This window comes from Primulina eburnea, unplaced genomic scaffold (assembly GCF_022965805.1).
Source record: "Primulina eburnea isolate SZY01 unplaced genomic scaffold, ASM2296580v1 ctg594_ERROPOS2624828+, whole genome shotgun sequence".
Taxonomy (NCBI): Eukaryota; Viridiplantae; Streptophyta; class Magnoliopsida; order Lamiales; family Gesneriaceae; genus Primulina; species Primulina eburnea.
The window spans coordinates 21,638-34,944 of NW_027331380.1; the positions used below are offsets into that span (position 1 = coordinate 21,638).

Sequence of the window (13,307 nt, forward strand, 5' to 3'; positions counted from 1 at the left end):
ACAATTAATTTCACTATAATTTCATCACAAATAGAATATGTAATCATCAGTCTACTTATTACGGCGAGATGCATTAATGGAGATAATGGTTTCGCTTCTGTTGGACTGATAATTTATGGCAATAAGCTTGCACATGAGCATCAAAGTAACGAGAAATAAAATAAATGGTAAGATGGCTGTAGTAATAGTATTATACAAGTTTCAAGTTGGAGTCTGATAAAAAGATACATTAAGAACCTTTGTTCAAAACTTCAGACCAACATTTCTCATTTCTAGATGAACACAAGCCCGACCCGAGATTAACATGGTTAGTTTCATTAAAATCTTTCGAGAGCGGAGAATAGAAGAGAGACAACTTGCACACCACAGCATGCTTTAGAAGCTTCAAACTATACACAGATTGCTGGCTGCTTAAGTTAGCCGACTTTGTTATGAAAGCCAGCATAGAATGCCATACACTTACCTGAGTTGCTGCCTTTCAGTCCTACGAAGATACGTTGCCGATTCAGGCAGTTGAAGTTAGACTTAGCCTGCTGCAAATATGGCAAAAGGAACCAAGACAAAGCAGAATAAAGCAAATAAGGTGATAATGACTATTAAGAGGTAAGAGCAAAGAAATTTTTTGTACGTGCCTCATCACATTCTTCTGAACCGGTTCTGGTACAACACCATCTCCGGATTTGAGCACCATTCCAAGGGTGGTAGTAGGCTTCACAAAAACAAAAAGCAATGGAAAACATTAAATAGTGTGAGGTGAACTATAAACAAGATATATACTTCATAAAGCTGTGGACATCGCTCAGCCCATGCCACAGGAAGTAATGACAAAAACAGAGAAAATGAAAGGTGTGCAATATATGTGAATAGAAAGTGGGGAAAAGTGAACTTAAATCCAAAACCTCTAACTCCTCCTGCACTCCATCACCCAAAACACAAGCACCACCAACTTCACGCCCATTATCCAGAATCAGTCGTCGCTTATCCTCGTCCGAAGCATCCATTGAAGGTCCTTGATTATTGGTCTCTGAGTTACCATCAACGCTACATGCAGAGTGAGAGGTACTGGAAACGGAAACTAATGCATCCTCAGAATTTTCAGCACAGCAAATCCCCTGGTTTGATTTTATCGTGCTTGCATCAACTTCTTCATCTTCATAATTAGACTGAAGCTGCTTCCCATTTAACCCAGAGCATGTCGCCTTTGAAATTATTGGGTTATCTTCTGCAGAGGTTCTCTCATTCAAAGCACCAGTGCTTTTCAAACTAATTTCTTGAGACATCGAACCTCGATTCTGAGAGTAAATTGACCGTCTTTTCTTTAGACTATCCTCCAACTCGGACTCGTCAACCTCTATATTCTGTTTTAGGACTCTTTCAGCAAATCCAGACATGCAAGATTCACAACCTTCGTATGATATCTCAACAACCTGTTGCTGACTCAAAGGCTGCTGTTTCAGAGTTCCCACACTTTTTGTACAAATAAGTTCAGGAGACACTGACTCTCTATTCTGCGGGCTAATCGAGCATCTTTTCTTTCGATTCTCATCTAAATCTGACTCATCAAACTCCCTTTTCTGTTTTAGGACTCCTTCAGCAGATCGAGATTGGCAAGATTCATCACCTTCAGATGAAACCTTACAAACCTGTTGCTGACTCATGGGTCTCATATGTCGGTTTCTTTTGTAACCCTCTGTAAACACATAGGAGGGAATCTGCTTTCTACGAATATGAGAAACATATATTTCCATTCCGGGCTTCCAGTACAAGTAAGAATTTATTTGATGTCTAAAATCGTCAACAGTCTTGCGAATATCAAACTGTTGACCTTCTTGAACCACCTCTCCTTGTTTTCTTTGTAAACCCGTAAAAAAGGCACAATGAGCACATGGCTTAGAAGAATCCACATAATCATGTGGATAAGGATGGCATTGTAATTTCCCAGAGGTGTCCCGCTCAATCTACACATGTTAAGTTAAAACCATAAGATAAAGAGGGTAACGCCAAGGATCACCCATAGACCTCCCTAAGTGTAGCTAGTAAACAGTAAATTATTATCAATTCAATCAGTAATATAAAACATTTTGCCAAAGACAGATTACCATTAAAGTCAGCTGTCTCAGACGGGATTCTACCCAGCCCCTCCAAGCACGTAAGTCATCAAGATCAGCAGCCACAATATCAACCTGAAGGTAGTTCTTATAGCTTTCAAAGAATAAATATGGCTCAAATAAAGTACTCCATTGTGATTTATTCAGCTCAATATCCTGTAATTGCCATCAACGGCAAATATTTAACCAGCAGTCATGCTTGTCAAAAAGCTGTTAAAAAGGATGACTAAACAGGTTGAACACTATCTACCTCACAAATCTTTTTACCAAACTGGAACTGTTCATTCATAACCCGGAGAGTACTAGCTGAAACATTATAACTAGAATTCATGCAAGGGTATGCTGGGGTTATAATAGGCATTAGATGATTTCGATCCCAATGATTCCTTCGAGGATCCCATACAGAAAATCCAAGTTCGTCATCATCAATTTCACAAAGCAGTACAGGATTCGGCCAACGCCACTGCGTATATACTCTGAAAAAACGAGAGACGAGCATACTGGGATTTGCTTTGGGGTAAAATTGACACAAACGAGCAACAAGTAGGGCCCAGTTTACGCCACCTAGAAACCCCGTCACCTGAAAAACCAAAGTTCAACCAAGTAATCCACAAAAAAAATACTGGATAGAATTAAATCAATAATAATCAAATAATCCACTCACATTTGAATAAACACCACGCCTCTTAGCCCAGAACTTAAGGCACCGCAGTGTAGTCCGGAAGTTCTAAAAAGTACAAGATAATGAGTATCATATAAGCCAATAAGAAACAACAGAACACATACACAAATGGGTTATGCTAAAAGTAAGTACCTCAATGTTTGGAACAAGCTTGAGTATTTGATCTGCTACACGGCAGCCATTGAGACTCCGTACAGTGGGTTCATCTATGTTGTGCAATACAGATATATTTGAGATATCTAAATCCTGTAGAAGATTATAGTCAAGTACGAAAAATATTGCTTAAAATATCAAATCCTGTAGAAGATTATAGTCAAGTACGAAAAATATTGCTTAAAATATCAAATCCTGTAGAAGATTATAGTCAAGTACGAAAAATGTTGCTTAAAATATCAAATCTATTATAAGTGGGACCTGTGAGCATGGCATGAAGTGAAGGACATCCAAAGTCTAACAAAGCATTAGGCATTCTATGCAACAAACACATGCACACCAAATCAGAAAAAAGAAGGAAACTATTAAGGTTGTGCAGAGATAATGCCGTTCCATGTGCATAACACCATCCCAACTAATTTTAATCGCAGATTCATTATATTTCTATGCCTTTGTTTTTCAGTCTTAAGAACAAGAAGTCACTTATGAACACTTGACATACATACTAATCAGTTGAAACTTGAAACACGGAAAAGCCTTCCTAAATAGATCGGGGAATAAAAAGTTGCAGGGAGGTTATTAGAGTTGATCACACCCAGTAGTTGAATACTGTCAAGAAAACAGATAAACACGAGCAACGGGTCGGAGAGAATTGTATCAACAGCAAATAACATAGACAAGAAAAGAAGTTGACAAGGTTGGGGTTGCTAATTTCTGAAGACAGTAACCTCTGGAACAACCAAGAGAGAAATGCTTGCGTAGAGAAGATCAATTGATATTCCATCAAACTTGAACTTCATAACCGGGACGTGAGCATCGGGTACTGGTTGAAGTTCAGTAACCTCTTCCATGTCAGCTAAAATGTTATGGAGTATGTAAAAGAAATCCTCCTGGGAAGCCAACAATCCATTAGTAGAGATTTAAACCACACAGACCAGGTCCAGAATATAAAGTGTGAATTAAAATACGTACCTCGCGAGTAACATAGGATGGCCCCACACACAAAGTATCGATGTCAGCTCCAGGGCCATGCACCTGCAGAAACAACATAGGCCAAACATGAGTTATCATAAACTAAAAGCTTCAAAACGAAAATAAAGAAAGAGAACTGTAGACTGAACTAAAAAAATTGAAAAGAAAGCAGCACACCAAAAAACTGTAAAAGGTATAAAATAATTAAAAGCTGAGAAAAGCATGGGATATATGACTGATATGAGCTGCAGGAAGCGGTGTCCACGCTAGTCTTCAAGTAAGGCATGACCGAAATTGAAATAGCATATTCTTATAGCAAAACAGCTGTCCTATTCACAACATGAGAAGCGTCTTCCAGCAGGCATAACCCGCAGTATTCAACAAACAAACAGTGGAAAACATGCACAAGAATCCAACGAATACTATCTTCCAACTCTAAGAACACTCACAAAGCCTCTGAGACAACCATCACATAATATTGATGAAAACAAAGCACGAAGGTACGCTTGATTCTTACAAAAAAAATTAAATAACAATGCAAATATTCGGCTCTCATATGTTCTATTGAAGCGGTGTTGGAAGAAATTCTCTCAAAATCAATGCACCCACATGTTTAACTGCATACTAGGATAAAAAACTGCAAATTCAACAAAAAAATTAAAATAATCCAACCCTCGTATAATTCTGTTTTCTATAAATGAGCATACTATCGGAGCATTTCTTGACATGAACCCAACCAAAAAAAGCTCGCATCAGATGAAATTATAGTTCACTTTACCCCGAAATCGATGAGTAATGTCAAAATAGGTAAATAAAACTCCTCACCCCGAGTCTGTAAGAACCAAAAGTAAAAATTAAAGCATTGGCATCTTCCACCATTTGATCCGTATATCCTCTCAAGCGAGTAAGTTCTTTCACCCAGTCTTTCACAATCTGTATGAGAATCAAGAGCAAAAGGGTATCAGTTTGACAAAAAAAAAAACCATGAATATTATAGAAAACTATAGAACGATTTACATTATTGTCAAGCATGCAAGAAAACATGCATTCATCATCACCAAAATATGCATTCACAAAAACAGAATACCAGTTATATACTATTCCACAATTCTATAACAAAATGCATAAATATCTAATTTCATTGCAACTTTAAAAAATCGCCTCTAAGATCCTATATTGACATTTCAAAAAGTTATCAATAGCTATACAAATAGTTACAACAATTTCAGATAGTCTCCAAACAAAACAAATGGATGGCTGCCACTCACAAATAAATTTTTCACATTTTGTACCCATTCATGGATCTGAGTAATCTGATGATGGGTTAATGAATTAGAACTCATCTCACTCATACATACAAGTTTGCCTTTCGTTCACATACTTACATAAAGAACAAGCCACTGATGGAAAACAAAACCAAAAAAAGAAAGAAAAAAAAAAAGCAATGCCTCCAACTACCCTATTTCCTCCTTTCAGTAAAATTTCTTTGAAGACTAAAATCTAGGGGACGAAGCGGAGGTGGTCACTCTCTCAGATAATTTATTAGTACATAGCATTTGAGTAAAGTCTACCTGCTCAGTATCAGGACTCAACTCCATGAACAAAACCCAAAATTAGGCCCAAGGATAAAAAAAAAAAAAAGGACCTCTGGATACCTGTTTAAGCCGACCAAGAACTATTTCCCTCTTGGAAGCTTCTTCTGCACTCTCAAACAGTCCCGAATCCACCAAAAACTGAAGCCCACAAATAGAGAAAATTAACAGAAAATTCCAGGAAAACAAACGTATACTCGAGCTTTACAAAAGATTGAAGCAACTGCATCAACTACCAAACCTTCTCCAACCCCCTGTTTCTCTGAATATCAGCTTCGATCGGTCCCGCGTGAGACAAAGGTCTCGTCACTCCCCTTTGTTTAGGCGGCTGCTTTTGCTCCAGCAACGCAGGTGGTGAATCGTTTAAACCATATGATCCAACCATATCTCTAAACTCTAACTACGACTAACCCTCAACCTTATATAATTCTATCCCGAATCTAAGTCGAGAAAAAGAAGAAACATAAAAAGAGACACACTAAAGCAAGGAGATTAAAAACTGAAACCTAACAAGGGAAACAAAATCCAAGAAACCACTATATTCTGCCACCAAAAAAATAAAACACTTGCTCAAACTCGAGCCGCTTAAAAGAATCAAAACTCACAGTCCACGCAGGAAGAAAAAGAATGACCGCCCAGGTAACATCTCAACCCGGAGTAAGAGAATTCAAAGTCGATCGCGTACGATATAAGATAAAACACTCGAGATATCGAACCAGGAAAATCAAGTAATTGAAGTTTCTAGATCTAATGACACGGGGATTCAACCCGAAATCTATAGACTTTAAAATCGACCGAGTACGAAACCAATAGCGGAAACCCTAAAAAAAATCGGACAAATTAAACCTAAAAAGAGAAATCAAGATACTGAATTTAACGATCTACGATCGACAAAATCCTAGAATTCTCCAATCCGGACAGGCGAGAGAGGGAGAGAGGAGGAGATTTTCGGGGGAAGTGGGACGGTGGTTTAAAGGAGATGAAGAATGTTAGGCAGCGATGTGAGACTAGATATTTTTTTATATAAATGTTTTTATACATTTATATTTATCTTATGAGTAGGTCGTATGTGAGACCGTCTCACGGATCATAATCTGTGAGACGGGTCAATCCTACCAATATTCACAATAAAAAATAATACTTTTAGCATAAAAAGTAATACTTTTGCATGGGTGACCCAAATAAGAGATCCGTCTCACAAATACGACCCGTGAGACCGTCTCACACAAGTTTTTGCCTTATCTTATAATTATGTTTGAATTTAAATTGAGAAACGCGTTTGTTGCGTTCGATTTCACACGGGAAAGTTTATTATTTAAAAAATGTATTTTTTTTATTTCCATGTTTATTACATAAAATTTTGCATTATAATATAACGAACAAGTATCTTATAAGACGTTTCCACAAATATTTATCTATGAGACGGGTCAATCCTTCCTACCGATATTCACAATAACAAATAATACTCTAAGCATAAAAAGTAATAATTTTTCATAGATAACCCAAATAAGAATATATCTCACAAGATACGACCCACGAGATCGCCTCACACAAATTTTTACCTTATATAATTATATCTCAATATCATCACGTAACACATAAAATTAGATAGTATTTACAAAAAATTATTTTAAGTGATTCTTAATTTTTTTATAATCTTCAAACATTCAATTGACTATAAATTTAGAAACACTTAAAATAAGTTTTTGCAAATACTGCCTTAAATTACAAAATGATCATATCATTTTACACTCTTATCATAAAAACATTAATATATTTTTAGAAATTTGATTTTGTGAGCACACATTGTGTACATTTATTTGAGTATTGTTAATATGACATCTATAAATTAGATTTATAAGGCTACGCATTGATATCTGAATATCTGATGAATGTTTATTATATCAAAACTCTATTTTTATTATATAAGAAAAAACTCACAATTTATTTTAGTTTTAAATTTTAATGTAATCTTTTACATGATATGGAGTAAGATAAAGAAATTCATCCTACATGTTTGCCTAATAGTTTAATGTAAGTTATCATATGTGTGGGATATTGAGTTGTAATAATTGATGTTTTAATTTTTTATTCTTAATTCTATCATTTAGTGCTAAAAATTTAAAGTTATTTATTTATTCATGATGTAATAATTATTTAGTGGGTCAACTGACGACTCGCAGGTTCTTTGAATCAACATTTGGTTTTTACATACTGGTTGACATGGTCATCTATTACAACATGTTAAGTTGTAGCATATTACACCTATTAGTACCAAATATAAAATGTATAGATAATTTGATTTTTTAGAAACATTTGCCATTTAGATGTATATGCAGTACTTTAATCTTTATATATTCGTGTGTCGAGAAATATGCTTCATTGTTAAAATATTTTTTTATAGGAAAATTTATAAATTTTATTAAGAATTCAAATCCTCGTGACACACAAAAAAAGTGAAAAAACATGTGCGATTTCATTAGCTGATATATGAAAAACGTCGTAATTGTCGGATTCTTTGAAAGTTCTTCAAACCGCAGATATATCACGAATCATCGTGTGGCGATGTGATTGTCTGCAATATGTTGTTGCTTGGACATTTTGAAATCCCTTGATGATACCCCTGTAAGAGCCCGGGTCATGGATGACCCAGAATATCAAATGGATTCCCAAATCCGAGTGAGTCTGCAGATGGATTCTTCTGGAGCCGGGCAGGTGAAGGCCCATGCTCTACTCTCCGGGCAGTCATAGGCCTGGGCTCTTGTATAAATCTCCAGGGAGGCATTCTACCCGGCCACCTCGATATGAGCACCGCACTCGAGTATACTAGCAGAATAGGATGTGGGCGACTGTCCCATCTCTGACACCGTGCTGATGAGTTGACATGTCAGAATATAGGGTGTGCTCAGCCGTCCTACTATAATTAGTAGGTAGCACGGAGAACGAGGTAATCATTACTCCTCATACTATAAATACCAGGTTCTCTCTTTACATTTACATTGGATTCATTCACACCAATATCACAGCCATCACTTGGCTACATTGGTTTTATTGCTTGAGTACCCTGCTGACTTAAGCATCGGAGTGGCCACGCCGGACACCCCTCCGGCGCCCATTCACGAGTTCCTCTCCTTGTCTGCAGGTCATAGTGGAAGCTATAGCTCACAAGTTCATCTACTTTGCTCATTTTCCTGAACAACATTATTGATTCGATCCGGTGGAGCAACCGACCCAGCTCACCCATTTCGCCAGGATCGCATCATTGGCGCCGTCTGTGGGAAAGTGAGTTCAAGACGTAGATATGGTTTCCATTCAAAAATAAGCCCAACTCTGCTTGGCAAACATACAAGTCCGACCAGCTCGGCACTCAGATTTTATGTGGGTTTTATATGAGCTCAAAGCTCAGCAGCTATCCCAGATTGGCATGGAAGAACATTTTCTATGCACTCATTAGCATACAGCTATATTAGTCACCTAATTTAGCTCAACCAGAGAAGTTCCACTCTACCGAAAATGAATTTGGATTCAATATTTCTCGGTTAGTAATTTGGTTTTTAAACTAATATAGCAGGAGAAGCAAAATTTTGAAAGTCCGGAAGACACGAGGTCCCGGCATCCTATTTAAAGTCCGGGAGACACGAGGCCTCGGCACTATATCTTAAGTCCAGGGATCCGTACCCTGGCTCGGGGCTCCGTACCTCGACCATTTATGAAGGCCAGGGCTCCGCACCCTGGTTATCTATTAAGTCCAGGGATCCGTACCCTGGCTCGGGGCTCCGTACCTCGACCATTTATGAAGGCCAGGGCTCCGCACCCTGGTTATCTATTAAGTCCAGGGATCCGTACCCTGGCTCGGGGCTCCGCACCTCGACCATTCCCAAGTCCCGGGACATGCTCCCCGGCCCAAGGCTCCGCATCTTGGTTATTTATAAGCTTAGGGTTCTCAAACCTGTCTCGGGGCTCCGCACCTCGACCATTCCTAAGTCCGAGAGATATGAGGCTCCGACAATCTATTTTAAAGTCCATGAGACGAGACTCTGGCGTCTTATCTCAAGTCCGTGAGACACGAGACTCCGACATCTTATCTCAAGTCCATGAGACACGAGACTCCGGCATTTCATCTCATTTCTAGGAGACATGAAGCCCTCGATGCTTTTATAGAACAAGATTGATTATCTCTTTGGGAATCCAAGCATGACTGATCGGGACAGCGAGTATGACTCTAGCCCGACTATTTAAGGGATGTGTGATGATACCCCTGTAAGAGCCCGGGTCATGGATGACCCAGAATATCAAATGGATTCCCAAATCCGAGTGAGTCTGCAGATGGATTCTTCTGGAGCCGGGCAGGTGAAGGCCCATGCTCTACTCTCCGGGCAGTCATAGGCCTGGGCTCTTGTATAAATCTCCAGGGAGGCATTCTACCCGGCCACCTCGATATGAGCACCGCACTCGAGTATACTAGCAGAATAGGATGTGGGCGACTGTCCCATCTCTGACACCGTGCTGATGAGTTGACATGTCAGAATATAGGGTGTGCTCAGCCGTCCTACTATAATTAGTAGGTAGCACGGAGAACGAGGTAATCATTACTCCTCATACTATAAATATCAGGTTCTCTCTTTACATTTACATTGGATTCATTCACACCAATATCACAGCCATCACTTGGCTACATTGGTTTTATTGCTTGAGTACCCTGCTGACTTAAGCATCGGAGTGGCCACGTCGGACACCCCTCCGGCGCCCATTCACGAGTTCCTCTCCTTGTCTGCAGGTCATAGTGGAAGTTATAGCTCACAAGTTCATCTACTTTGTTCATTTTCCTGAACAACATTATTGATTCGATCCGGTGGAGCAACCGACCCAGCTCACCCATTTCGCCAGGATCGCATCATGCCTTTTCAATCAAAATCTGTAGTCCTTCCCATAGAGCTAGCTAGTAGTTCTCCATGTGTCACTGAGAATGGTCGCATAATGCGCTTCCCGAAAGCTAGAATCAGTTTTCCTTGATGGTCCCCCCGTAGAGCACCTCCAATGACATGTAAATTCAAATGTTGGTTGACAGAGGCATCTACGTCCATACGCGTGGTTTGGATCGGCGGTGCTTGCCATATGGAAACCGCCCCATCACTACTGCATTCCAGCCTTTGCACTTCAATTTAAATTGTTAGTCATCTGGAATTCTTCAAGAAAGACTCTGCACCATTCAATATCAGTGTTGTAGCTTCTGTCATAATCAGAGTGGGCATAATTGTTTCTTTTTTTCCATATTGCCCAAGTGCAAATGGCCACCTTCTCGAATACTGTTCTCCCAAGCTCATGCTGTGGTAAAGGAATCGCTAGGATTTCAGATGACACAAAGGGTGGAAAATTGTCATTTATGGAGCTTATATCCCAACTCCTATTCGAAATTAAAGCATGTACCAAAGTTTGATCAACTTCATGGGAGAGTATTTTTCCAAGATTGATTTGGAGACTTGGTACACATATATATTTACCAAACTTTTGTTCCCAATCTTCTAAGTAAGCCCCTTCTTTCAATAGTTTCCTACTCCACAATCGTGATCTCCATATATAGGATGAATTATGACCCCATGTACGTAGTCTCCATAAAATCGTTATGTCTGGAATATCTTGATTTGAGGACTCACGCACTTAGAGAATTCAGATTGGTTATCACACAGACACACCATATTTGCTTTGCAAGCAAAGTTTTGTTGAAAATTTCAAGCTTCCTAAAGCCCATGCTTCCCCATGCATTTCGGTTTGCACAATTCATCCCATTTTTTCAAATGAATTCGTTTCTGTCATTCTCAACTCCCCACCAAAAGTCAACACACCCATTCTTTATTTCATCGCATGATATAACCTTGGTATTTGCAAACATGACATAGCATACACCGGGATCACTTGGAGAATTGATTTTATGAGAAACTCATTCCCACCTTCAAAGAAAAATTTATTCTCCCAACTTTTAATTTTTTAACCACTTTCTCTGTCAAACAGCTAAACTGAACCCTTTTACTCCACAAAGAAAAAGTTGGAAGCCCAAGTACACTTCATGATCCTGAACCACCGATATTGTGACCTCAGTTTTTAAGCAGTGGCTTATCTTTTTGCAATCTTCTGTCGTAGCTATGAAGATCACTAAGCTATCATATGCAAATAAAAGATGTGATATATAATATACTTTATATATATATATATATATCTATATATATATAAACTATGTATTTTAAAAAATATTCAATAATTTTTGTCATTACATATTTGATATAAGCAGAATCTTTTTACCTATTAAAAACTTTAAATATAAATATATAACATAGATTATGTGCATGTATATGTGTATATTATATTTTATAGTTTAAAAGGTACTGTAAACTAATTATTTTCGTACGGTTCCACAATTTTATGTAAATAACAATATTTGGAATGTCATTTAGTATTGGTAAAAGCAATTCTGCTCACCAAAGATGGAGCAAGTCTTACTATTCTGATCCTCTACAAAAACAGATAGATAATCTCAATCTGCCCTTACGCTAACAAAGTGATGAGATCCAATATCACCCAAATATGGCGGAGTTATCAGGCTCTAGCATCTACAAAGATGAATCAAGTATTCATTTTCAGCGAATGAAGTTGAACAACCTACGATCTTCTTTTCAATATCTTGCATTGAATGTCAGATGCATTCATCACCTTAATGGCTAACAACCCAACTAGCAATCGCATTTTGTCTTCGAATTCTATGTATTCTATGTGAGCCACTCTCCAATCTTTCAAGAATCACATATGTGATCGAATCCGGAGTCAAACCATGTTCCTTGATCTTTGCATAAATATTAACCGCTTCTGCTGTTCTCCCACTCTTTTCAAGACAATCAAGTTAGATATTGTAGGTCACAATATCTGGACAACAACCTTCAGCAAGCATTTTGTTCAACATGCTATATGTCATCTCAACTTTATCAAACTTACCAAAACATTCTATTAATATACTATACGTGACTACATCAGGATTTAGTCCCCTTTCTTGCATTTATTTGAATCTCATGTGGGCTTCATCAAGATCTCCATTCTTTGTGAGGCAATTAATGAAAGATTGTTGGTGACAATATCAAGCTTGTAATCACTGGTCTCAAGATCTTCAAATATTCTAAGCGCTTCATCGACTTTTCCATACCTACCAAAGCTAGAAATCTTGACGTTGTAAGTAAAAATATCTGGTGTCGGTTCATCGTGTTTCATCTTGTCATATAGATCAAAAAGAAATTCGTGTAACACTAAAAGATATTTAAACAAAAATCCAAACTCTAGAACAACAAGAAAATTCTATTAAAAGGACTTCAATAAGCAGGCGTGATCTTTTTACACTAAAAAAGGACGGCCAAGGTAATGTCAAAACCTTTAACCCACAAAGAGAAACGATCAATCTAATTAAAATGTCTCAAAAAAGATATTAATATTATGAAAACTTTAGAAAGTATAAGTCTCGATGATTTCCAAAACCTTGCAGAATTTTTGCAAATATCAGGTCGTAGATCTAAAGATGAATACAATTGGGAGTGGACCACCCGCAATGACATGGCATCTTCTCATGAACCACGAAGGGAGAGTATGAGATCTCATAATACAAATACGAGATGACCCCAAACAGATTTTCATGTTGGTGGAGTAGCACACATAGCGGAAACCAGGTCAAAGAGAAGTCAAATTCCCTTGCATCAAACATCCTATGAGAAATCTGTTTTAAAAACATATACATCCTTTTGGGGTTATTCTTAACCTTGATGT

General features: G+C 38.0%; 1 protein-coding gene across 5 annotated transcripts; it reads right to left on the reverse strand.

Annotated features, from left to right (window-relative positions):
- Positions 1-134: 134 nt before the first annotated feature.
- Positions 135-6,510, reverse strand: LOC140821509 (nuclear poly(A) polymerase 4-like). 5 transcript variants are annotated; one of them, XM_073182004.1, is made up of 12 exons: positions 5,749-6,510; positions 5,571-5,648; positions 4,741-4,848; positions 3,916-3,978; positions 3,672-3,833; positions 2,923-3,036; positions 2,773-2,835; positions 2,359-2,688; positions 2,100-2,264; positions 900-1,958; positions 633-709; positions 135-530 (listed from the first exon to the last, which is right to left on the reverse strand). In XM_073182004.1, exons 1-12 carry the CDS (start codon positions 5,890-5,892, stop codon positions 506-508), a joined length of 2,388 nt encoding a protein of 795 aa, XP_073038105.1. In that variant the 5' UTR covers positions 5,893-6,510; the 3' UTR covers positions 135-505. The 5 variants fall into 5 exon arrangements, 3 of the variants coding, with proteins under 3 accessions (XP_073038105.1, XP_073038104.1, XP_073038103.1); XM_073182003.1 differs by having other exon boundaries at positions 135-533; positions 5,749-6,509; XR_012115766.1 differs by having other exon boundaries at positions 633-1,958.
- Positions 6,511-13,307: the final 6,797 nt, after the last annotated feature.